Below are 25,911 nucleotides of genomic sequence, written 5' to 3'. Positions count from 1 at the left end.
CATTATACTTTGTCTTGCTTTTCTTTTAGGATGCAAAGGTTCTTCACAAGGGTGATTATAAATTGTTTGCCTTTGTTTTCTTTTGAATAATTGCCTATTCCATAGAGACTTGATCTTATGGAAGTCTTCTGAAGTTCTTTTCAGACACATATTTGACTATATTGTTTGGAAGCTTAAGTCAGCCTAGACCTACCTCTTCTTCCCAATTCAGACTCTTCACCTCAAAACTGTGTCTATCAAATATCTTAACCCAGGTAGTCTCTGGCCTGGGGATTCATGAGATAAGAACCTTCTAGGAAGTTAGGACTATGGACTGAGTAGGTTGAAAGCTAAGTTTTTATTTCACAGGGTAGACCTTAAAGTGGCTAATAATTTTACATCAGAACCATAATTCATTTCCATTGGAATCTACAGACTATCTACCAATATTCTTACAAACTTTACAGTATTTGATACCTTCCTTAATAGATTTCTACATGACATTATAGGGGGACAACTCCTGGCATTCTCATTCACAGAAGACCTCTTATCAACATATTGTCACCTTACCTGCTCAATGAAAAGTATAGTAAAAAATGTGACTAATTTATATGAAATCTAGAAAAAAATAATTTTCAATGTTTTTTTGGCCACAAAACAGAGCACTCAACAGAATGGGCTAGTTTCCTTGAGAGGTATAGCTGCAGAGTAAAATTCGCAAGTATGCAGCTTTTGTGACTAAAAGAAACTCGTGGTACGTGCATCTACCTCATTGTTCCAACTTAAGGCTCACAATGCAGCCTTCTCAGCTTAAATCACTGGTAGCCTCTCCTACAAAGGAGAGGTGTGATAATGGTGTGATAATCCGGTTCTCACTACAGTTTTCACTATGTATCAGTAAGTTGGAATCCTGGATTGCATATTAATCTTTCCTGAGATTGGATTGTTAAATCTCTGAAAGGCTGATTAACTCAAGTGAATGAAAAAAAATTGGTTCCTGAACTTACAATGAATGCTAGGAGCACTATGTTACTCTGTAAGGCCCTGACCGAGCAGTCATTTCTACTTTTTCACCGGCATCTCTTTTTCTTTTCAAAATCAACAAAAAGAAAAATATATTCCTTTAAGAAAAATGTTTGCATAATGACCTCTAGTCATTCTTGATGAAGACAATAAATCAAAAATTTATAATTACAAATCACAACAATTACTAAAGTAATCCATTGTCAAATCTCATTGAAGGGTTTAGCTTAGAAGAGAAAGTCAGAATTCAAGATCAAATTATTACTCAAACTTTGGTAATTTTTAAACATACAGAAAAATATTAGCAGGGATTCAGACATTTGTATACCAAAATTCATGGCAACATTACTAATAATAGCCAAAATGTGGCAAAACCCAATGTCCACTGACAAATAAATAAAATATTTCTTTTCTTAGACTATCACAACATTTTTTATTATAATCTTAACTAAAAAATTATTAATTTATGAATTATTACAACTTCACCTATAAAGAGGAATTATATTAGTACCAAATACCAACAATATGAATAAACATTTTTATCAGTGAGAATTTTCATATTACCCAAAATATTCTTATATACTACCAATACAGAAAAAAATTCCTTTTCCATAGGACAGAAAGTAAGAGACTGACTTACTGAACATGTACTTGACGTGTTTTCCTGAAGCTGTTCAATTTTTCCCACTTGCTTTTTGATGGTATCTTTTAACTCGGCATTTTCAACTTCAAGCCTAAAATGTATATTTTAAAATTATTCTCACACACACATAAATTTTAAAAGTACTGTATAATTTCTTTTTTTTAAAGATTCTATTTATTCATTTAAGAGAGAGAGAGAGAGCACAAGAAGGAGAGGGTCAGAGAGAGAAGCAGATTCCCCATGGAACAGGGAGCCCAACATGGAACGTGATCCTGGGACTCCAAGATCATGACCTGAGCCCAAGACAGCTGCCCAACCAACTGAGCCACCCAAGCGCCCCAGCACCATATAATTTCTAAACACACATCTGAAGGCCCTACATAAATTCTTAAAAATTTAAAAAGTAGATTTGGCAATTGTGTCATTTTTATGGTTGTATTTTGCAGTTAATGTATAAAATTTAAAGATAATTTGCAAAAATTATGCATTTCAAAAATAGCACAAAGCTGAAATTTTTATCCAGGTTAACACTGATGCATTTATTATCATAAATGATACATTTCTCATACTACACCGCTGATCTGCTTTATAAATACTCAAGTTATTTTCTGTGCTGCTTTAAATTGTACTTTTGCACGTGATCTTTCAATGTCTCAATACGCATCACAGCCTCTGCATGTCGTTCTTGAGCATCTTGCAACTAAAAAAAAAAAAAAATACTTTTAAGTACAGGCAAGCTAGTAAGAAATCACCATCAGGTGTTTTTGTAAATAAAATATTACTGGACACAGTCACACTCTCCTCTACATACTGATTTATGGCTCCAGCAAAGCTGAGCTGCTGCAATAGAGACCTATGGCCTACAAAGCCTAAAATATTTACAGGGAGTCTGCTTCTCTCTCTCTCTCTGTCTCTCTCCCTCTATCCCTCCCCACTGCTCGTTCTCTCTCTCTTTCTCTCTCTCGAGCACGCAAATAAATAGAATCTTAAAATACATACAGTCCCCCTACAGAACAGTTTACTGACTTCTCTAGTACTAAAAGGTAACATTTTTTATGTTTTAAATTATATTTTATCAGATAAACCTACAAATTTATATATTGGTCAAAAGGGGAAAGATAGGAAATAACCTTATAGTAAACATTTCTATTTTTGTATTCTAAGCACCACATCAACTATAATTTTAAATATTCACATATGTGAATGACCATGGCTATTCCAGTGATTATAAAAGTTAACATGATGCTTTCAGTGACCACCAGATATTTCATGAAAAAAAAGAGAAGCAACATCTTCGTAGGAACCAGAACACCTGGGATCTGAATTCCCGACTCCACTGTGTGACCTCGAAAAAATTACTTAAAATTTCTGTGTCTCAGTTTCTTCTTCTGTAAAAAAAAAAAAAAAAGATAATAATAGTATCTACCATACTGGGATGTTGGGAAGACTAAATTAGAAAATATACACGAACGATTTAGAAGGGTACATGGTATACAACAAATTCTAAGTGCCTGCAATTAGCATTATTATTGTTGCTGTATGCTATGTTCTAATAATATTTGATATTTGAGGCAGATGGCAGGCCAGTGAAAGTGGTCTCTTATACAATTATACCAAAATTGTTCTTCATATCACCAGAAGTGGCAGCAAATGGTGACCATGAGACCCACAATATATCCTCAGTACTTCAAAAAACTTTTACCAATTCCCCTAGCCAAGTGTACTTTTTTCCACTCGTAATAATTTTAACTTTCTTCCTCTCTATACTACTCTATGGACAATGCTCATGGACTACAGTGCAAATAGTACCTCCGAGGCTGAGTAATAAATAATTTACATGACCATCAGAGGCAAGGTAAAGCCAACTGACATGGAATTAATGGACCCTAAATCAATGTTCCCAAATAATTTCATGTTTATATTGTTTATCTTAGTAACTGTTTATGTTACACTGCTTTAGCAAGTACTCTGATGAATACATTAAGGCTATATGATATGGCATATCAGAAAAGCTGTCCCCAGAGGTGCCTGGCTGGCTCATTTGAAAGAACATGCAACTCTTAACCTTGGGGGGTCTCGAGTTCAAGCCCCACAGGGATGTAGAAATTATATAAACAAACAAACAAACTTTAAAAAAGAAAAGCTGTCTCCAGAGCTTTATAGTTGGTAAACCACTATAAATTTGTAAACCTGTTCTGGCTGCAAAATGCTGAAAGACAAATTTAGACTGTTTTTCCACAGTGAGGGTGGGAAGAAACAAGCATTTGACTGAATACTTCTCCTCTATCAGAATAAACGCTTTCACAATTTTACATTCAATTGCTTAAAATACATTTAGAATAAAAGTTTGTGATGTTAATATTTTCAACCAGAAGTTATTGATATGGTATAAAGTACTTAATTTTATCCTAAAAACTGTTAAGTTAAAATATTCTCAATTTATACAAGGATAGGTACACCACACATATCCCATATTTTCCCCCTTAGATAAATGTGTATGTAGAAAGACAAAATTATCTCTCATTAAAAAAATGAAAACAATGTAAAACAAAGGACTAAGTTGTTCTGCACAGACTAGATGACAAGTGTGAAGAGAGTAAGGTCAGTGGGAATCAGAATAATCAGAAAGAGCTTCATGAAGAATGAGAGACAATGAGTCAGGTCTGAATAGTGTAGGATTAGGCAAGAGGAAGGGAAACTAAAAGGACAGAAAGGAGAGGATGAGTAAAAGGCTGAGAGAGGGGAGGATGCAAACATTTAGTCCATTAGAAAAATCTGCTGTTACCTACCAATAGAGAGTAAATCTCTCTTGTCAGTAACATATGTATGGGACAAATATTTTCTGTCTAGTTGCAGTATGTTTTAGCACTTCCTTTACTCTATATTTAGAAAAATAGTCTTACTTTTAAAGCAGTAAGATTTTAGCCTCAAAATGGCAGAGGAGTAGGAGACCTAAATTTCATCTGGTTCCAGGAATTCAACTAGATAGTTATCAAACCATTCTGAACACCTATAAACTCAATAGGAGATCAAAGAGAAGCAGCAATTCTATGAACACAAAAGTGACCACTTTCTGGAAGGGATGACATGTGGAGAAGTGAATCCGAGGCTATATTTGGGAAGACAGACCACAGCAGGAGGGAGCCCCCATCAGCTGACTAACAGCAAGTGACAGAACACCAGAGTAGGAAATCAGAACTTTTAGAAGTCTGCTCCACGGAGGGAAGTGGCTTTAGTGGCCAAGGGGTGGGGTGTGGAATCCTCGAAGGGACAGTGTGGTCTCAGGACCCTCTGGATCACAGAAAGATCAGGGGTGCCTGAGTGTGGCAGAGCTCCCAGGTATTGGAGCAGGGCAGCCAGCTGCAAAGACAGAGCCGAGGAGTGGGCTCTCAGCTCGGGGTTGCCATGAACCATAATCCAAGGCACAGTTGGGTAGTACTCTTCAAACAGGAACCCAACAAGCAAAAGATCTGGGGAGACTCCTCCCCAACACCGCCTCCACCATGAGGAGAAGTGCAGCAATGCCCTGCAGGAATCTACTGGGTTTGGAGACTCCAAATGCAGCCATGCACCAGAGATAGAATTCAGTCACAGGCTAGGGGAGCTTGGAGACCCAGGAGACAGTAGTGATTGACTGCTTTTCTCTGAGGGCACAATGAGGAATGGGGACCCAAGATCTCGGCTCCTCTGTCTGGAGCCTGGGAAGCTGAGATCTTCATTCTCCTCCTCCAAAGCTATACAGAAAGCTTTCAGGGAACAAAAGCTATACAAGGGTGCTTGGGTGGCTCAGTGGGTTAAGCCTCTGCATTCAGCTCAGGTCATGATCTCAGGGTCCTGGGTTCGAGCCCCACATTGGGCTCTCTGCTCAGCAGGGAGCCTGCTTCATCCTCTCTCTCTGCCTGCCTCTCTGCCTACTTTTGATCTCTTTCTCTCTGTGTCAAATAAATAAAATCTTTAAAAAAAAATTTTAGGATACAGTTTCTTTTTTTTTTTCAAGGATTTCATTTATTTATCTGACAGACAGAGATCACAAGTAGGCAGAGAGGCAGGCAGAAAGAGAGGAAACAGGCTGCTTGCGGAGCAGAGAGCCTGATGTGGGGCTCAATCCCATGACCCTGGGATTATGACCTAAGCCAAAGGCAGAGGTTTTAACCAACTGAGCCACCCAGGCACCCCGGGATACAGTTTCTTTTAACAGACTAAAATATACCCTAAATCTAGTGGATCACATTCCTTGTTGTTGTTTTTTTTTATTTCTTTTCTTTCTTTCTTCAAGAAACTTCTTACCATTTCCGTTTTAAAAATCTTTTTAAATTTCCATCCTTATATTCATGTTCCACCCATTCATCATATTTACCCTGATTTTTGTATAGATATAACTTGTTCTTTCTTTAAAATTTTGGGAGGCAGTTTCTTCTAGCAGAGCAAAATACACCCAAAATCAAGTGTGAGGCTCTGTTCTATTCACCAGCCTAATATATTCCCCCCTCTTTTTTCCCCACAATTTTGGGTATCTTCTGATTTGTTTAGCATACATTTTCTGGGGTCATTGTTACCTTTTGAGCATTTTGTTCTCTCACTTATCTATTCTTCTCTGGCACAAAATAACATAGAAGAAAAACTCACCTAAAAAGAACAAGAGGCAATACCAACTGCCAGGGACCTAATCAATAGGACATTAGTAAAGTGTAGGAACTAGAGTTCAGAATGACAATTATAAAGTTACTAGCTGGGCTTGAAAAAGCATAGAAGATACCAGCGAATCCCCTTCTGGAGAAATAAAAGAACTAAACTCTATCCAACTTGAAATCAAAAAAGGTATTAATGAAGTACAATAAAAAATGGAGGCTCTGACTGCTGGGATAAATGAGGCAGAAGAGAATTAGTGATATAGAAGACCAAATGATAGAAAACAAAGAGCCTGAAAAAAAAAAAAAAGAAAGATAAACAACTACAGGATCACGAGGGGAGAATTTGAGAGATAAGTGATACCATAAGACGAAATGATATTAGAATAATTGGGATCCCTGAAGAAGAAGGGGAGGGGCAGACAGTATATTGGAGCAAATTATAGCAGAAAATGTCCCTAATGTGGGGGGAAAAAACATCAATATCTAGGAGGCACAGAGAAACTGCATCAAAATCAATAAAAACAGGTCAATACCCCGTCATCTAATAGTAAACTTACAAGTATCAGAGACAAAGAGAAAATCCTGAAAGTGGCTTAGGACAAGAGGTCCATAATCTACAATGAATAAAATTTATTCTAATAGAAATATTAGGTTTGCAGGACAACTATCCACACAGACCTGGCAGGCCAGAAAGGACTGGCATGATATATTCAGAGCATTAAGTGAGAAAAATATGCAGCCAAGAATACTATATCCAGCTAGGCTGTCACTGAAAGTAGGAGAGATAAAAAGCTCCCAGGACAAACAAAAACTAAAAGAATTTGCAAACACCAAACCAGCCCCATAGGAAATATTGGAAGGGGTCCTCTAAGCAAAGAGAGAGTCTAAAAGTAACAGACAAGAAAGGAATACAGTAATAGTTACCTTACAGGCAAAACAATGGCACTAAATTCATATCTTTCAATAGTTATCCTTAATGCAAATGAGCTACCTGCCCCAATCAAAAGACACAGGGTATCAGAATGGATAAAAAAAACAAGACCCATCAATATGCTACCTGCAAGAAACTCATTTTAGACCCAACACACCTCCATATTTAAAGTGAGGGGGTGGAAAACAATTTACCATGCTAACGGACATCAAAGGAAAGCTGGGGTGGCAATCCCTATATCAGACAAATTAGATTTTAAGCCAAAGACTATAATAAGAGATATGCAAGGGCACTATATCACACTTAAAGTGTCTGTACAAGAAGATCTAACAATTGTAAATATTTATACCCCTAACATGGGAGCAGCCAACGATATAAACCAATTTATAATAACAGCAAAGAAACACATCAAAAATACACTAATAGCAAGGGACTTTAACCCCCCCCCCCCCCAGAAATGGACAAATCATCTAAGCAAAAGATCAACAAGGAAATAAAAGGCTTTAAATGACACCCTGTACCAGATGGACATCACAGATATATTCAGGAACATTCCATCCCAAAGCAACAGAATACACTTTCTCCTCTACCACACATGGAACATTCTCCAGAAAAGATCACATTCTGGGTCATAAATCAGGTCTCAGCCGGTAACAAAAGACTGGGATCATTCCCTGCATGTTTTCAAACCTCAATGCTTTGAAACTAGAACTCAATCACAAGAGGAAAGTTGGAAGGAACGCAAATACATGGAAGCTAAAGAGCATCCTACTAAAGAATGAATGGGTCAACCAGGAAATTAAAGAACAATTAAAAGAATTCATGGAGGGGCGCCTGGGTGGCTCAGTGGGTTAAGCCGCTGCCTTCGGCTCAGGTCATGATCTCAGGGTCCTGGGATCGAGTCCCGCATCAGGCTCTCTGCTCAGCAGGGAGCCTGCTTTCCTCTCTCTCTCTGCCTGCCTCTCTGTCTACTTGTGCTCTCTCTCTGTCAAATAAATAAATAAAATCTTTAAAAAAAAAAAAAAAAGAATTCATGGAAACAAAGGAAAATGAAAACACAATTGTTCAAAATCTTTGGGATGCAGCAAAGGCAGTCCTGAAGAGGAAGTATAGAGCAATACAAGCCTTTCTCAAGAAACAAGAAAGGTCTCAAGTTCAAAACCTAACCTTCCACCTAAAGGACCTGGAGAAAGAGCAGCAAAGAAAGCCTAAACACAGCAGGAGAAGAGAATTAATAAAGATGAAAACAGAAATCAATGAAATAGAAACCAAAAGAACAATAGAACAGATCAATTAAACTAGGAGCTGGTTCCTTGAAAGAATTAATAAGATTGATAAACCCCTGGCCAGACTTTGATAATAGAATAAAGGACCCAAATTAATAAAATCATGAATGAAAGAAGAGAGATCACAATCAACACCAAGGAAGCATAATTATAAGAACATATTATGAGAAACTATAAACCAGCAAATTAGACTATCTGCAAGAAATGGGTGCATTCCTAGAGACATATAAATTACCAAAACTGAACCAGGAAGAAATAGAAAACCTGAACACACCCATAACCAGAAAGGAAATTAAAGCAGTAATCAAAAATCTCCCAACAAACAAAACTCCAGGGCTGATGACTTTCCTGGCGAGTTCTACAAAACATTTAAAGAATTAATACCTATTCTCCTAAAACTGTTCCAAGAAACAGAAATGGAAGGAAAACTTCCAAACTCATTTTATGAGGCCAGCATTACCTTGATCCCAAAACAAGACAAAGACAAAAAGGACAATTAGAGACCAATATCCCTGATGAACACAGATGCAAAAATTCTCACCAAAATACTAGCCAATAGGATCCAATAGTACATTAAAAGGATTATTCATCATGACCAGTGGGATTTATTCCTGGCCTGCAAGGCTGGTTCGACATCTGCAAATCAATCAGTGTGATACAATACATTAATAAAAGAAAAGACAAGAACAATACGATACTCTGAACAGATGCAGGAAAAACCATTTGACTAAGTATAGCATCCTTTCTTGATCAAAACTCTTCACAGTGTAGGGATCGAGGGTACATAACTCAATGTCATAAAAACTATCTATGAAAAACCCACAGCAAATATCATGCTTTTTTTTTTTTTTTTTTTTTTTGCTAATATCATTCTCAATGGGGAAAACTGAGAGCTTTTCCCCTAAGGTCAGGAACACGGCAGGGATGCCTACTCTCACCACTGCTATTCAACATAGTACTAGAAGTCCTAGCCTCAGAAATCAAACAACAAAAGAAATAAAAAGCACCTGAATTGCCAAAGAAGAAGCCAAACTCTCACTCTATGAAGATGATATGATACTTTATGTGGAAAACCTAAAAGACTCCACTCCAAAATTGCTAGAACACCTACAAGAATTCAGTGAAGTGTTAGGATATAAAATCAATGCACAGAAATCAGTTGCATTTCTATACACCAACAACAAGATAAAAGAAAGAGCAATTAAGGAGTCGATCCCATTTACAATTGCACCAAAAACCATAAGATACCTAGGAATAAACCTAACCAAGGAGACAAAGCAGCTATATTCAGAAACCTACAGAATACTCATGAAGGAAATTAAGGAAGACACAAAGAAATGGAAAAAACATTACATGGTCATGGATTGGAAGAACAAATACTGTTAAAATGTCGATCCTGCCCAGAGCAGTCTAGGAATGCAATTCCTATCAAATACCATCAAGGTTTTCATAGAGCTGGAACAAATAATCCTACAATTTGTATGGAATCAGAAAAGACCCCAAATAGCCAAAGGAATGCTGAAAAAGAACAACAAAACTGGAGGCATCACAATTCCAGACTTCAAGCTCTATGACAAAGCTGTAATCATCAAGACAGTATAGTACTGTAAGAAAAACAGACACATAGATCAATGAAACAGAATAGAAAGCCCAGAAATGGACCCTCAAGTCTATGGTCAACTAATCTTCAACAAAGCGGGAAAGAATATCCAGTGGAAAAAAGACAGTCTCTTCAACAAATGGTGTTGGGAAAATTGGACAGCGACAAGCATAAGAATGAAACTGGACCATCTTCTTATACCACACACAAAAATAGACTCCAGCTGGATGAAAGACCTCAATGTGAGACAGGAATCCATCAAAATCCTTGAAGAGAACACAGGCAGCAACCTCTTCAACCTCACCCGCAACAACTTCTTCCTAGAAACATCCCCAAAAGCAAGGGGAGCAAGGCAAAAATGAACTATTGGGACTTCATCAAGAGCAAAAGCTTTTGCACAGCAAAGGAAACAGTCAACACAACCAAAAGACAACTGACAGAATGGGAGAAGATATTTGCAAATGACATATCAGATAAAGGGCTAGTATCCAAAAATCTATAAAGAACTTATCATACTCAACACCCAAAGAACAAATAATCCAATCAAGAAATGGGTGGAGTACATGAACATACATTTCTGCAGAGAAGACATCCAAATGGCCAACAGACAGATGAAAAAGTGCTCAACATCACTTGGCATCAAGGAAATACAAATCAAAACTACACTGAGATACCATCTCACACTAGTCAGAACAGCTAAAAAAAACAAGTCAGGAAACATCAGGTGTTGGCAAGGATGCGAAGAAAGGGGAGCCCTCCTACACTGTTGGTGGGAATGCAAGCTGGTCAGCCACTCTGGAAAACAGTATGGAGGTTCCTCAAAAAGTTGAAAATAGAGCTACCTTATGACCCAGCAATTGCACTACTGGGTATTTACCCTAAAGAAACAAATGTAGTAATCCGAAGGGGCACATGCACCCGAATGTTTATAGCAGCAATGTCCACAATAGCCAAACAATGGAAAGAACCTAGATGTCCATCAACAGATAAATGGATAAAGAAGATGAGGTATATATATACAATGGAATACTATGCAGCCATCAAAAGAAATGAAATCTTGCCATTTGCAATGATGTAGATGGAACTAGAGGGAGGGTATTATGCTGAGCGAAATAAGTCAATCATAGAAAGAAAATTATGATATGAGCTCTCTGATATGAGGAATTTGAGAGGCAATGTGGGGGGTTTGGGGAGTAGGGAAGGAAAAAATATAACAAGATGGGACCAGGGAGGGAGACAAACTCTTAATCTCAGGAAACAAACTGAGGGTTGCTGGAGGGGAGGGAGGTGCAAGGGATGGGGTGGCTGGGTTATGGACATTGGGGAAGGTATGTGCTATGCTGAGTGCTGTGAATTGTGTAAGACTGATGAATCACAGACCCATACCCCTGAAACAAATAATACATTATATGTTAATTTAAAAAAAAAAAAAAAGGACTGAGATGGAGAAATCAACCCAATTAACTGAGAGGATAAAATGTGATGGCAGGGAAATAAAAACAGATGTCTAGACAATAACTAAATGAACGTTCACAGCAGCATTACTAATGGCCAAAAAGTGGAAACAACCCAAAGGTGCATCAAATGATGAATGAACAAGGGTTTTAGCCCCCAGTGGAGTACTGTTTGATAATAAGGAATGAAGCACTGATATATGTTATGACATAGTTGAACCCCAAAAATATTAAGCGAAGGAAGCTAGTCACAAAGGACCACACATTGTGTGATTCCCTATATATGAAATATTCAGAATGGGCAACTCTATAGAGGCAGGAAGTAGACTGGTGGTTGCCTGAACCTGGGGGCAAGGACTAAGGGTTTCTTTTCAGGGTAATTAAAATGTTCTACTTAGGGGAGCCTGGGTAGCTCAATGGGTTAAAGCCTCTGCCTTTGGCTCAGGTCATGATCCCAGGGTCCTGGGATCGAGCCCCACATTGGGCTCTTTGCTCAGCAGGGAGCCTGCTTCCCTTCCTCTCTCTCTTCCTGGTTCTCTGCCTACTTGTGATCTCTGTCAAATAAATAAATAAAATCTTAAAAAATAAATGTTCTACTTGATGGCAGTAATGGCTGCACAACTCTATCAATATACTCAGAAACATTGAACTATACTATTAAATGGGTGAATTGTATGGAATGTGCATTCTATCTCAATAAAGCTTTTTAAAAATCCAATGGCAAGACCTAGATAATTTTCTTAATTCTCTCTTTTGGGTGTATATAGTATACATGATCTAAATATTTCTATGCATTTATTATACATTGAAAAGGAAAAGAAAATGAAGGAAATGCCTAAGTTCAACTGGTTTGTGAAATCACTTTTCTGTGCAAGTTATCCTGAAATCAGTACAGATTCTGTATCTATTCAAAAAAGTGAAGATGAGAAATAAGACAATTTTCTGAAACATTCCATTAAACATTATCTTCTGCTTTTACACGGCTTAGCTCATCATGGTAACAGAGATATCATTAAAATACTATTTAGGACACCTGGGTGGCTCAGTTGGTTATGCATCCAACTCAGGATTTTAGCTCAGGTCATGATCTTATGGGTCATGGAGTCAAGCCAACATGGGGCTCTGTGCTGGGCAGGGGTCTGCTTGAAATTCTCTCCATCTCCCTCTGCCTCTCCACCCCACCCTCCACCACAAATAAATAAATAAATCTTTAAAGAAATTATTTAGTAGGAAAAAAGTCCCAATTTCTGTGAGGAATGATGTGTAATTTTCAACTTTCCTAAGGGTAACTACTCTAAGAAAAAAAATGTATAACACAAATAGCAGAATGAAAGTCAAAGTTTAAGAAATAAGTACATTATGAAGATACTAAAATTATACTAAATTATAATGAAAATACAAAAGGAAGTAGTCCATGGAAATAAGCATCCTAAAACACTTCATATTATTTAACCAACTACAGATTAACTTGACATGTTACATTTCATACATACCTGATTCATAATCTGAGCCAGTTTTTTCTTTAAGTCCTGTACCTCATCTTCTAAATTCATACGACAACGTGATGTCACCTCCAGTGAAGCCTCTGACATAGATTGTTTTTTTAGGGTATCGGCCAGTTCTTCTTGAAGTTGTCTCACAGCTACCTAATAAGACATTTCTGTTACTGGTTTTATAAATCATCTTACTATTAAATTATGCTAACAATATATAACTTTAACCTATGTACTCGGAAAATTTCACTACAAACATCAATTCATCTCCTTTTCCTATCATGTACACATTATGGCTGTTTAATGAATTTGGTTAAAGACACAAAAAGATGTCATCCTGCCTAGTCAGTATTATGTTACTGAGATAATTAGTTCAGCCCCACTATCCATTCCTTGTGGATGAATTTTCGCAAAGCTTCCCAATCGACTGAAGTCTCAAAAAGAAATGGGTATATAGGTGGGACCAACACTGGTAAATTCTACAGTATGAAATGTTTTCCCTCTTTTTTATTAGAGGCTTCAATTAATGTCTGAGTTCCTTACATGTTCAATCCTCTGCTCAAATCCTTTTAATAGATAACTATCTCAGAACATAAGTGAAGTTATTCTAATGGCCTTCAAGACCCTAGATGACCTGGTTTTCACCTCTCCCCCCTGACCTCCATTCCTGCTACACAAGAATCCTGCCACCCCTCATTAATCTGAAAATGGAGATCCAATGCCCAATTAATGAATTACAGAAATACAATTCTCTTTGTGTTGGACAAACTTAGGCCCAAATGATAGTAACTGAGCTTTAAAATGAGCAAATTATTTGTAAAATTGCTTCAAAAATTATAAATAGCAGTGGGAAGATTAAATCAAATATAGTTTTGCTAAAGCTCATCACAGTTGTCCCAAATTATGATTTAATGAAAAGTAAGTACCTTCAAAGGATTAAAAGGTCATAAGAATACATGATTTCGGACTAAAAATTCAAATTTCTATAAAAAAGAATAAAATTATGCCAACCTAAAATGTATAAAAAGCTACCATGTATAGCTTGCATAAATGTATAAATGTATAAAAGTATATACGTATAAACATTTATACTTATAAATATATACTTATGTATATATGTATAAAAAGTACTAAGATACTGTACTTTTTAAGCAGTTGATTTGGGAAATGTGGAGCTGTCAAGTTAATCTACTTAATTGAATCTCAATTTCAAAATGCTCATTTTAGTATTTTGAGCATTTCCATTTATCTGTTCATCATGGTATTAACATGTAATGACAAGAATTAAAATTATTATTTTAGCAGTATCAGACTAAATTATCAATATCAGCCTACTATCTAGTAACAATTTATAACTTCTTAAACTTTCATAGAAGACAGATCAATTTTATTCAAATTAAAGCACCTCTCAAGTCTAATTTTTATTGGCTGGATACAAGTTATGCTGACTTACAGTCTATATATTTTTTATATTCAACTAGATTCAAAATTCAGCTATAATCATTTAGGTCATGATCTCAGGGTCATGAGGTGGAGCTCTCCAACGTGGAGCCCTCCTGGGATTCTCTCTCCCTCTACCTCTGACCCACTCCCATTCATGTGCAGGTGCACTCTTTCTCTCTAAAATAATAATACTAACAACAATAATCCATAATCAAATATTACTTTGAATTTTCTCAGGAAGCTTGAAAAATATTTATCTTTCTGGATACTTACTTCTCTTTCTACTTTCTCCTTTTCATACACATACATTCTTTCTCTTAAAAGATTACGTTCATTTATTAACTCTTGCTTGCTTGCTTCTATTACAAGAGCTTGCTTTTGACTTTCGGCTTGAAGTTTTTTTATAATATCCTGAAACTGGTCTTGGATATTAATTACTACCTTTTCTTTACTGGAAGCTTTGTTGTGAGCATCATCTAGTTGCTGTTGAAGCAACATATTTTCACTTTGTAGTTGAGATAATCTCTCCTTTAAGGATTCCTGCTTCCCAATGTATTTACTCACTTTATCTTGTGCACTTTGATACGCGTGTTCAATTTCCTTTTTCTGACACTGTGTTTGACTTAGGTCTCTTTGTACACATTCTAAAACCAAAGTCTTTTCTCTGAGAGCATCTCTTGTGCGATGGAGCTCAGTTTCCAGAGTATTAAATTTACTTTCAGCTTCAGAAAGGTTCTGAGAAAGAAGCTCATTATCTTCTTTTAGTTTAGACACATCAAAATTCAATTTGTCCTGTACACGAAACCATTCGCCTTTTGCTCTCTGGAAAGCAAGTTCTAGGTCTCTTTTTGATGTCTGACTTTGGTCATAATCCTGTATAGCAGCATCTAGTCTAGCACGGTACGATTCAACTTTTTCGTCCAGTCTTTCTTTGTTTTGCTTTTCATTCTCCAGTTTAGACTTTAGCATTGTGTTCTCAATGGTCAGAGCATTAATCTGTCCACTGTGTTGGAGTTCTGATTTTGTTAATCTTTCCTCATTCAGTTTTATGGTCTTCTGAAGACTGACATGCTTTTCTTTTAAAATTTCAATGTCTTCACAGTATTTCCTTTCCTTCTCCTGGTTCTGGTTATTTATTGTGTCTATTTCCAGTCTTAGCATAGCGATTTGATCCTCCAACATGTATTTGTTAGGCAACAGATATTTTTCATTTTCATGACTATTAGAAATCTAAGTAAAACAAAGGAGACTTTTAATTGGAACACAATAAAATGACATTATGAGGATTTTTCTCTGAAATTAAAGAATAAACTACGTTTATACAATGACTAGGTTGCAGTAAGTAGATACTGAACTGGAAAAAAATAAAGTTGGGTCCAAACCTCCAACTTTATACAAGCATAAATTCCCAAAGCTTCAAAAATTTAATTGAAGACAATGAATGCATGAAAGGAAAAAAGCAAGCAAGACAAAATTTTTAAGAATCTCAGAATTGGAAAGGTCTTTCTCCGATTAAAAGCAAACCCAGAAAGCCTGAAATAAAAGATTAATAAATCTGACTACACTAAGAATCAAGTTTACAGTCTGACATCTAACACAGATATGCCACAGTAAAATCCTTAGCTCTGCATATATTTGGACAGATTAAATTTCCTAAAATTCTTTTCCCTCACAATAGTCCATAGAAATTCTACTTTTCTAACATTTCTATAGTCAGTTATAAGAGTTAAATCTACTGATCACTGACAAATCTAGGCCCTGTACTATAAACACTTCTACATACATCAATGAATTATTAGTTACCACGATTCTAGAATGGAGAGGTTCAAAATATTAAGTGAGTTGCAGAACTTCCCGCAGGTCTTCTAACTCCACTATTAGTGCTGGTGCACCAAACCGGAGCTCTTCTCCAGTGTAAATCATGAAGACAAAAGAAGCCTCATATCCACACAAAATACCACTGGTATTTTAAATTTAAGGTAAAATTTATACAGCTCTTAGAAAAAATCATGAGATTATTTGCTGCTGTAATAAATTTTTTTCCTCATCATGATGTTTAAAACAGTAGTAAATATAAAATAGGGAAAAATACACTAAGCTATTTTATTAGGAATAAAATATTCATCAATAAATTATCATTAGCATATGATTATTTCAAAGGCACCTTATAATGAAATAGGATACTCCTTGGAGCACATTGCTACTTTTGTCAAAAGTAAGAGACTAACATCCAAAATAAAGTCTCTGAATAGGCTATATACATTTCCTCCTGTTCATCAGTGGAAGTGTTAAGCTAAACTATTGAGAGAGAGGTGAGGAAATACCTGCCCAAAACTGAAACTTATGTTGTTAGTTCCAATAGTTTTGAGCTTATGGTTATGGAATATAATAAAAGCCTCTCCCTTTGGATGAAGGCATTAAGAATGTCACTATTTGATTCTTGCAGACAAATGCATTTAAATTAAGAATATTACTTTATCCACCGGACCCAAAATGCCACTGACCTCTATGGCCCCCTAAATATACTTTATATGTATATACACATATATATCTATGCTTTAAAAATCCTCTATGCTTTCCATGATCTGCAGTGCTGGTTTAAAAAAAAAATATATATATATATATACACACACACACACACACACATATACACACACACATACACATGGATAAAATATGTATATACAAAGACACACATATATACATATACATATACATGTATACATACACATGTATAATATATATACATATAATACATACACATGTATAAATATATTTATATATACATACATATGTATATATATACACACATGGAGAAAAAATATATACACATACACAGAGAAACAATAATAATTTCAGAAATAAAATATATATACATACAAAACATACACTCATGTACTTCAAAATAACTTAAGAAAATACCCCAGAACTCCTTTTGTTATCCATTTCTATCTCCTTTTGTTTGCAAAGGTGATTGTTTAGAATTCCATCTTGTAATATTCTGGCATCCTGTTCTCGACAAAGTTGTTTCTTAGTATCATTCCATTCTTCCACAACCTAAAGACATATTTTCATTAGGATTTTGGTGGATACCAATAAAAAAAAAAGTCAAAAGTTTAAGAGAACTTAAAAAAAAGTTCAAAAGAAGTAGCCTTTTTAAACACAAGGACTTTTATCCTACACAAGTAACTCAAATTTTAATTTAAATGACAGCTAAATTTGTCATAGAGTAAACATACAGGTAGATACAGTATATGAAATAAAATTTCTTTACAAAACATTTAACTAGTTCAATCATAGTCCAAGGTGATTTAGCCTGTATTTTAATATAAAAAATCCAAAACTGGGGTGCCTGGGTAGCTCAGTTGGTTAAGTGTCCTACTCTTGGTTTCAGCTCAGGTCATGATCTCAAGCTTTTAAGATCCAACCCTGAGTCAGGCTCTGCACTCAGAGTCTGCATGAGATTCTTATCCCTCCCTTTCCCTCCCCCTCTACACATTCCCCTACTCATGCTCTCTCTCTTAAAATAAATAAAATCTTTAAAAAAAAAAGCCAACATGCATATTTATCTCAATTTACCCTCCATCCCTTCATTCAGAAAATATACATAGGGCTTATATGAGAAGCCAAGAATTCCAATAAAATAATGATTTTAGCTATAAATATCATAGTTCCTATTAGTATAAAACTAAATTTTTTATCTATTTCATACCTAAGTAATATACATTAAATCAAAGGGATATTATAAATAATACTGATGGAAATACGCAACTTTTATCAAAGACTTACCTGATTGAAATCATTTCTTACAGTCCTCAATTCCATATCTAGTGTTCTAAGATTAAGTTCAAGTTCTTGTTTCATTTCAACTTCTTTATTATATTGCTCTTCTTTTCTTGTTAGTTGCTCCTGAATCTTTTCATATAACATTTCAGCATTTCTTCTTCTTTCTTTTTCTTGTTTTAAAGTAAATCTGCAAATAAATGTGCTTATTTTAAAATTTGTTTTGTAAGCAATAAAAAGCTCATGTTATGATCTGGTGCCACGTACGTTGGTTTATTATCCAAATGAAATTTCTATGTTCTCAATTTTTTCCCTTTCTAGGGCTCATGTTTTTAATTTCTCACTTCGATCTCTTCCCAAAGATACATATAGTTGAAAAGAAGCAATGAAAAAGCATTACGCTGCTTAGTACTAATATCTCTGGGAGATATTGTAGGGAAAGGAATTTTGAAATTATTCAAGAAAGAATGGAAGATTATTGTTTTTTCCACATAGTCATAATTACTCCTCCATTAGAAGAGATAATTTAGTTACTATTTAAAAAGAGAAGTTGCTGTTCATAAAGAAGTTATAATTCACTAAAAGTAAATTGCTACTTCACGAAATATCACAGGTACGGCGTGTAAGACAGCATCTGCAGATGCATTTACACGTCACCTGCAGACTGCTGTGATCCAGGACGAGGCTAGGGAGTCGAATATCTGTTGCCCTATGATTTTTACGTTTCTTCTTCTGCAATACTCTCAATTTACCTTGCTGATTATTATTCATTTCATTTTTTTAAAGATTTTATTTATTTATTTCATAGAGAGATCATAAAAAAGGTGGAGTAGCAGGCAGAGGGACAGGGAAAAGCAGGCTCCCCGCTTAGCAAGAAGCCCAATGGGGGACTCAATCCCAGCACCCTGGGATCATGACCTGAGTCAAAGGCAGACACTTAACCAACTGAGCCATCCAGGTGCCCCTGATTCATTTTCTTTTTTTTAATTAACATATAATGTATTATTTGTTTCCCCTATTATCCATTTAATAAATCATTTGAAAACCCCTTTACAACAACACAGGATCTATATTAAATAAATAATAAAGAGTAATATGTGCTTGCAGCATAGAATTTTGAATGAATTTTGTCAACATATAAGAGAGATGCTGAAAAAACTTAGCAGTAATCATTTTCCATTTTACTTTTTAATCACTGCGTATGTTTAAAACTAGTTTTTAAAAATTTTTCTATCTTGAGAAAAATGGCCATTTTATACTCTGTTGATGGGCATATAAATTAATATAAAATTCCCTGAGAACAATTTAAAAATAGGATCAAAGACCTTCTTTAAAAAATTTTATACTTTAAGTAAACAACATACATTGAAGGATTTATTCCAAGTAACCAGAAATATAGAAACAGATTTATATAAAAGACTATTCCTTACAGCATTAATTAAAGTATAGAAAATGGGGGGGGGAATCCAAAATTCAATTTGTTAAATAATAAGGTTTTCACATGGTGGATTTCTATATGGTCATTAAAATTATGATTTGGAATATTCATTAAATTATTAAAAGTATTCACTGTTAAGAACTTGCTGTATTATTTTGAAGAATCTCATACTTCACAATACTAAAGACGTTTTCTTCCCTATAAAATCTCAGAAGGTAAGTTAGCAATTTCAAAACTTGTACACATCTGTAGTATAAAAGTAAATAATTCAAGGGGTGCCTGGCTGACTCAACTGGTAGAGCATGCGACTCTTGATCTCACGGCTGTGTGTTCAAGCCCCACATATATTGGGTGTGGAGCCTATTTAAAAAAAAAAAAGTAAATAGTTCAAGTATTTCCTTAAAACCAAAATATCATACCTCAAACTGCAGAGTTCTTGCTCCCATTCTACTTTTTGAAGCTCCAACTTCGATATCATTTCTTTTTTTTCTGATAGCTCCTTTTGTAGTCCCTTAGCCTTATTTTCCATTTTTTTATTTTTTCTTTTAAGTTGTCCACAGTGATTTTTTTTAAGTTCTATTAATCTTTCATATGAAAGAACCGTATCCTGGATTTTCAATAAACTGACAGAATCTACATCAGAAAAAAAACAAAAGCAAATAAAATATATAGGGCATCTAAGCGGCTCAGCTGGTTAAGCATCTGACTCTTGGTTTCAGCTACGGTCATAATCCCAGATTCTTAGGATCGAGCCCTGCATCGGGCTCCACTCAGCATGGAGTCTGCTTGAGATTCTTTCCCCCCTCCCTCACTCCCCCTCTGTTCTTTCCCACTCCCCGGTCATGCTCTCTCTCCAATAAATTAGTTAAATATTTAAAAAAGAAAAAGAAATAAAATGTATGAGTACTTCTTGCATATAAAGGACTGTATAATTTCACATTCACTCATGCATATATTAAACAAATATATAGTGAATGATTTCAATATAAAATATATTACTGAGATGCCTGGGTGTCTCAGTTGGTTAAGCATCTGCCTTCAGCTCAGGTCATGATCTCAGGGTCCTGGGATCAAACTCTACATTGGGCTCCCTATGCAGTGGGGAGTCTGTTTCTCCCCCTGCCTCTGCCCCTCCCCCAGCTTATGCACTCTGTCTCTCAAATAAATAAATCAAATTAAAAATTTATCCCTCAAATAAATAAAAAAGCAAAAGATATTACACTAAGCTCTGCAGATCTCTGGCTTTTATTTAACTTGAAGTCTAGTAAAGGAGAAAACAAGTGTAAATTCAGATAGTTCCTATAATAAGAGTTCTATGATCACATAATATAACTTGATCTATGGTAGGGAGGGAAGAGTTCCCTGAGGAAGAGATAACTATTTTGAGAAATGAAGAAGGAGCAGGAAGCACGTGAGCAAAGGAGGAAGGAGAGCATTAAAGACAGTCTACAGCATATGCCAAAGTTCTATTGCAATCTGCTTCTGGCCAAGATGGAGTAACAGGTACTGATTTATCTTCCTACCGGAAAAAAGTCAAACAAAAAACAAGTAAAATACACTTTAAAATCATTTTCAAGAAAAAGAAAAAGGAATTCAGGCAATGAAAGACAATGATCCCTGAAAACACAAGAAGTTAGCCTAACACATACCTGAGCTAACTGCCTTGGGACAATTTCCAGGCCATGACACAGGCGAAAAAACTGAGATAGACTCCACCAGACTCCCTGAGTTGAGGTGATGAAACTGAGTCTGGTGAAACCAAGCAGATGAGATCAGAGGTCAAAGCACCGGCGAGGAGAAAGCAGAACAAAGAAAGAACCCCGGAGATCAGAATAGTAATAATCAATGCATGCATGTAAGGAAATCTCCTGTGACCAGGGGAAAGATCCATCTGGAAAGAGCAGAGGAAACCCTGCCTGGTGCTCACATGGCACCAGGGACAGTATCTATCCCCATTAGCCATGCTGGAAAAACTCATAACCCGCAGCACAATGGATAGAGTAAGTAGGTCGTGCCGCAGCAGTGGAGAATTATGAGCTCTAGGCTGAACACTACTCTGGATTCACCTAACAATTCATAAGAGCACGATGGGAAAGGATCAAAGTGTTTGTCATTAACTTAGCTAGAACTCCAAAGAAAGCATAAAAAGGTAAGCAGAGGGGCACCTGGGTGGCTCGGTGGGTTAAGCCGCTGCCTTCAGCTCAGGTCATGATCTCGGGGTCCGGGATCGAGTCCCACATCGGGCTCTCTGCTCAGCAGGGAGCCTGCTTCCCTCTCTCTCTCTCTCTCTCTCTCTCTCTCTCTGCCTGCCTATCTACTTGTGATCTCTCTCTGTCAAATAAATAAATAAAATCTTTAAAAAAAAAAAAAAAGGTAAGCAGAGGCATACAAGCTAATTTTTAAAAAACCAAATAGCACTTACAGAGATGTAAATTATGTCAGACATGAAAAACACACTGGATTGGAAAAAACACATATTAGATAGCACAAAATAAAAGACTGAAATTTGACACCAGAAAACTGAAAAAACTTCAAGTAGCTAATATACAATTCCCCAAAGACGCAGAGGAAAGGAACTAGAAAAAATATTCGAAGAAAAAATGACAAGGGGCACTGGGTGGATTCATCAGTGGGCGTCTGCCTTCAGCTCAGGTCATGATCTTATGTTCTCAGGATCCTAGGACCAAGCCCGGTGTTGGACTCCCCGATTAGAGGGGAGTCTGCTTCTCCCTCTCCTTCTGCCCCTCCCCCCGGCTCATGCTCACTCTCTCTCTCCTCCTCTCTCTCTCAAATAAATAAATAAAATCTTTAAAAAAAGAAAAGAAAAAATGCCCAAAACCTTTCTAAACTTAATGAAAACTATAATCCCACTGATCCAGAAGGATCTGGCTAGGAGTGAAGAAAAGGAAGTAAACATTTATAATTTTCTTAAACGACATACGCTGTGTTATAACATTACTAGATGGAGGACTATGATGCTTAAGTCATATACTTGAAGCTCTAATCACCAAAATAGCAAAACTAAAGAGTTATAGCTAGTAAGCAAAATACATACATACACATACACACATAAATAAAACTAAATCATAAAAATTTCTTGATTAATCCGAAAGAAATCAGAAAAATAAGAGAATGGAACTAAGAGCAGAAAAGACAAATTGAAGTCAAACAACATGATGACAGATTCAAATCAACTGCATCAATAATCACATTTTATTTTTATTTTATTCACACATTAAATTTTCGTTTAATGAAAATGGTCTAAAAGCCTCAATGAAAAGGCAGACTGTCAAAATGGATAAAAAAGAAGACCCAGCTATCTGTCACCTATAAAAAATGCACTTTAAATGTAAAAACTACAAATGTGTTAAGAGGTCAGAAATATGATAGACCACACTAACACTTGGCAAAAGAAAGCTGAGCCTGAGTGGTTACACTAATACCAGACAAAATAGATTTCAAAGCAAAAAACATTAGGAGCAATAAATAAGTTCATTTAATAATGATAAAAGGGTCAACTAAAGGAAGCATAATAAACCTAAATGTTTATGCATCTATTAATAGGTTCAAAATACATAAAGTAAAAATTGACAGAACTTCAGAGAAACAAGCAAATTCACAATGATAGTCTGAGATTTCAGTAGGCAGAAAAGCAGCAACGACATAGTAGACTTGAACACCACCGTTCTTCTCAAGCATCCATGGAACACTTACCGAAAGAGACTATATTCTGGGTCATAAAATAAAATAAAAGGAGTAAGTCAAAAGAACTGAAGTCATAAGAGTGTGTTTTATGACCACAAAGAAATCAAATTAGAAATCAAGAATAAAAATATCTCTGGAAAATACTCAAATATTTGCAAACTAATTAACACACATCTAAATAAACCCTGGGTCAGGGAGCCTGGGTGGCTCAGTCGGTTAAGTGTCTGCTTTCGGCTTAGGTCATGATCTCAGGGTCCTGGGATCAAGCCCCACACTGGGCTCCCTGCTTAGAGGGGAGTCTGCTTCCCCCCCAGCTCATGCTCGCTCGCTCTCTCTCTCTCTCTCTCTGTCTCAAATAAATAAAATCTTTAAATAACCCCTGGGTCAAAGAAGTAAAGAAAAAAAGAAATTAGAAAATATTCTGAACTGAATGGAAGTGAACATATAACACATAAGAATTTCTGGAATCCTGCAGTAGCAGCACTCACATGAACATTTATAGCACTGAATGTATGTACTAAAAAATAAGTCTCAAACTGATGACCTTTGGCTCCACCTTAAGAAATCAGTAAAATAGTAGTTTAAAAAAGTTTGATAAACTTTGGTTATATAGAAAAATCTGACAGAATTTTTTTTAAAAAGCTACTAAAACTAATAAGTAAACTTACCAAGTTCAAGAATCAACCTGGATCCATACCCTGTGTCATAAATAAAAAAGAATTCAAAATGGGGGCGCCTGCATGGCTCAGTCAGTTAAGTGGCTGCCTTCGGCTCAGGTCATGATCTCGGGTCCTGGGATCAAGCCCTGTGTCCAGCTTTCTGCTCAGCAGGGAGCCTGCTTCACCCTCTCCCTCAGTCTGCCATTCCCACTGCTCATGCTCTCCCTCTCTGTCAAATAAATAAATAAATAAAATCTTAAAAAAAAAAAAAAAAAGAATACAAACTGGATCTCATGGATCACAGATCTAAATGTAAGACCTAAAACTATAAAACTTTGTTATTCAACTGCAAAACTTTTAAAAAAGAAAGCATGAGAGAAAACCTCTGACCTAGTGCTAGGCAAAGATTTCTCAGATAGGAACACCAAAAGCAAAAATCCATAAAAGAGCAAAGGTATAAACTGGACTTCATCAAAAAGAAAAACTGCTCTTCAAAAGATACTGCTGAGAGAATGAAAAGTCACAGACTGGGAGAAAATCTTTGCCAAAAAAATACAGGTGATAAAGGAACTCTATCTAGAATATACAAAGAATTCTCAAAACTCAACAGGTAAGAAAACCTAATTTTTAAAACGATAGATGGCAAATAAGCCCACGAAGATATGCTCAACATCATAAGTTATTGGGGAAATGTATATTAAAACCATAATGATACATATACTACAGACCCATCGGAATATCTAAGATTTAAAAAACTGACACTACTAAGTGTTCATGAATATACAGGGAGAAATCAGAACTCTCAGACATTGCTGGTGGGAATTGAAAATGGTGCAACTACTTTAGAAAACCGTTCGGCAGTTTCATAATGAGGGAGTACAAAGAGACACAAGAATTAAGGGTTATTACCTGCCTGAATTACAGTTATGGTTTCATATGCATATATATATATATACATATATATATATGTATATACATATATATATATGTCAAAACTATCAAATTATACACTTCATACATGTGCAGTTGCCCTAACTAAAGCTGTTGAGGGGTAAAAAGCTCTATTATAATAAAAAATATCTAAAACAGTGGCTGAGACACGGACAGAAGGATATGAAACAATCCAAGATGAAGCTGAGAAATGTGGTCTTTCACCCCAGAACGATGAGATGTAATAGCTAAGCTTTAAGCAAGGGGGTAACGTGGTGAAATATAAATTTTTAAAAATGTATGGTAACTATGGTTGCAGTGTATCCAAGATCCTGGGAGGTGGAATGACAGGGAAAACAGTCCTGAGGTCGTTTCAGTATTCTAGGACAAATATAGTGGTAACCTGACCTTGGGTGAGGGCACAGAAGAGGAGAGTTAACACACATCAGGTGTGCCATTCCCATGATGAAAAGCATAGTGGAAATTACAGCTCTTTGGCTAAGAGTATTCAACATTTCTCTATTTTCATACAAAACATATTTCTGAGATGAGTAGCTCTATAACACATCAGTATTGTATGGTACAGCACGAGACAAGAAGTTCACATATTACTATAGTAATGTACATACAAAGGCTTCATATTTACACAATGGTCTTACCTTTACAATCCATGCCATGTTGTTCAATTAGTGACATGCAAGTCATATAATTAGAGCAAGGCATGTGGAAATCCTCCGAAATTGTTTCAGAAGACGGAGTTAAGTCATCAAGATCATCCATAGAATCAATTTGCTTTTTGACCTACAAATAAATAACACTACTTCAAAATGTCCCCTAAATATTGATAAAGTATACTAAGTGTAGAGAGATGATAAATACCCGCATCTTTTTATAAGAGCAAAAAAAAAGTACT

The 25,911-nt window shown here is 35.9% G+C and overlaps 1 protein-coding gene across 1 annotated transcript in view; it reads right to left on the bottom strand.

The window, feature by feature from the left end:
- Positions 1–25,911, bottom strand: part of LOC123946509 (ankyrin repeat domain-containing protein 26-like) — a 95,565-nt gene that overhangs the window by 42,902 nt on the left and 26,752 nt on the right. Inside the window, exons 8-15 of the mRNA XM_046011871.1 lie at positions 25,658–25,799; positions 20,124–20,337; positions 18,273–18,456; positions 17,406–17,540; positions 14,757–15,713; positions 13,041–13,193; positions 2,275–2,345; positions 1,643–1,736 (exon numbers count right to left, since the gene is read on the bottom strand). Of these exons, the coding sequence (XP_045867827.1) occupies positions 1,643–1,736; positions 2,275–2,345; positions 13,041–13,193; positions 14,757–15,713; positions 17,406–17,540; positions 18,273–18,456; positions 20,124–20,337; positions 25,658–25,799 (1,950 nt within the window). The remainder of the gene's footprint in view (positions 1–1,642; positions 1,737–2,274; positions 2,346–13,040; positions 13,194–14,756; positions 15,714–17,405; positions 17,541–18,272; positions 18,457–20,123; positions 20,338–25,657; positions 25,800–25,911) is intronic.

This window comes from Meles meles, chromosome 7 (genome assembly GCF_922984935.1).
Source record: "Meles meles chromosome 7, mMelMel3.1 paternal haplotype, whole genome shotgun sequence".
In the NCBI taxonomy this organism is placed as follows: Eukaryota; Metazoa; Chordata; class Mammalia; order Carnivora; family Mustelidae; genus Meles; species Meles meles.
This window is presented reverse-complemented; position numbering and strand designations above follow the sequence as displayed.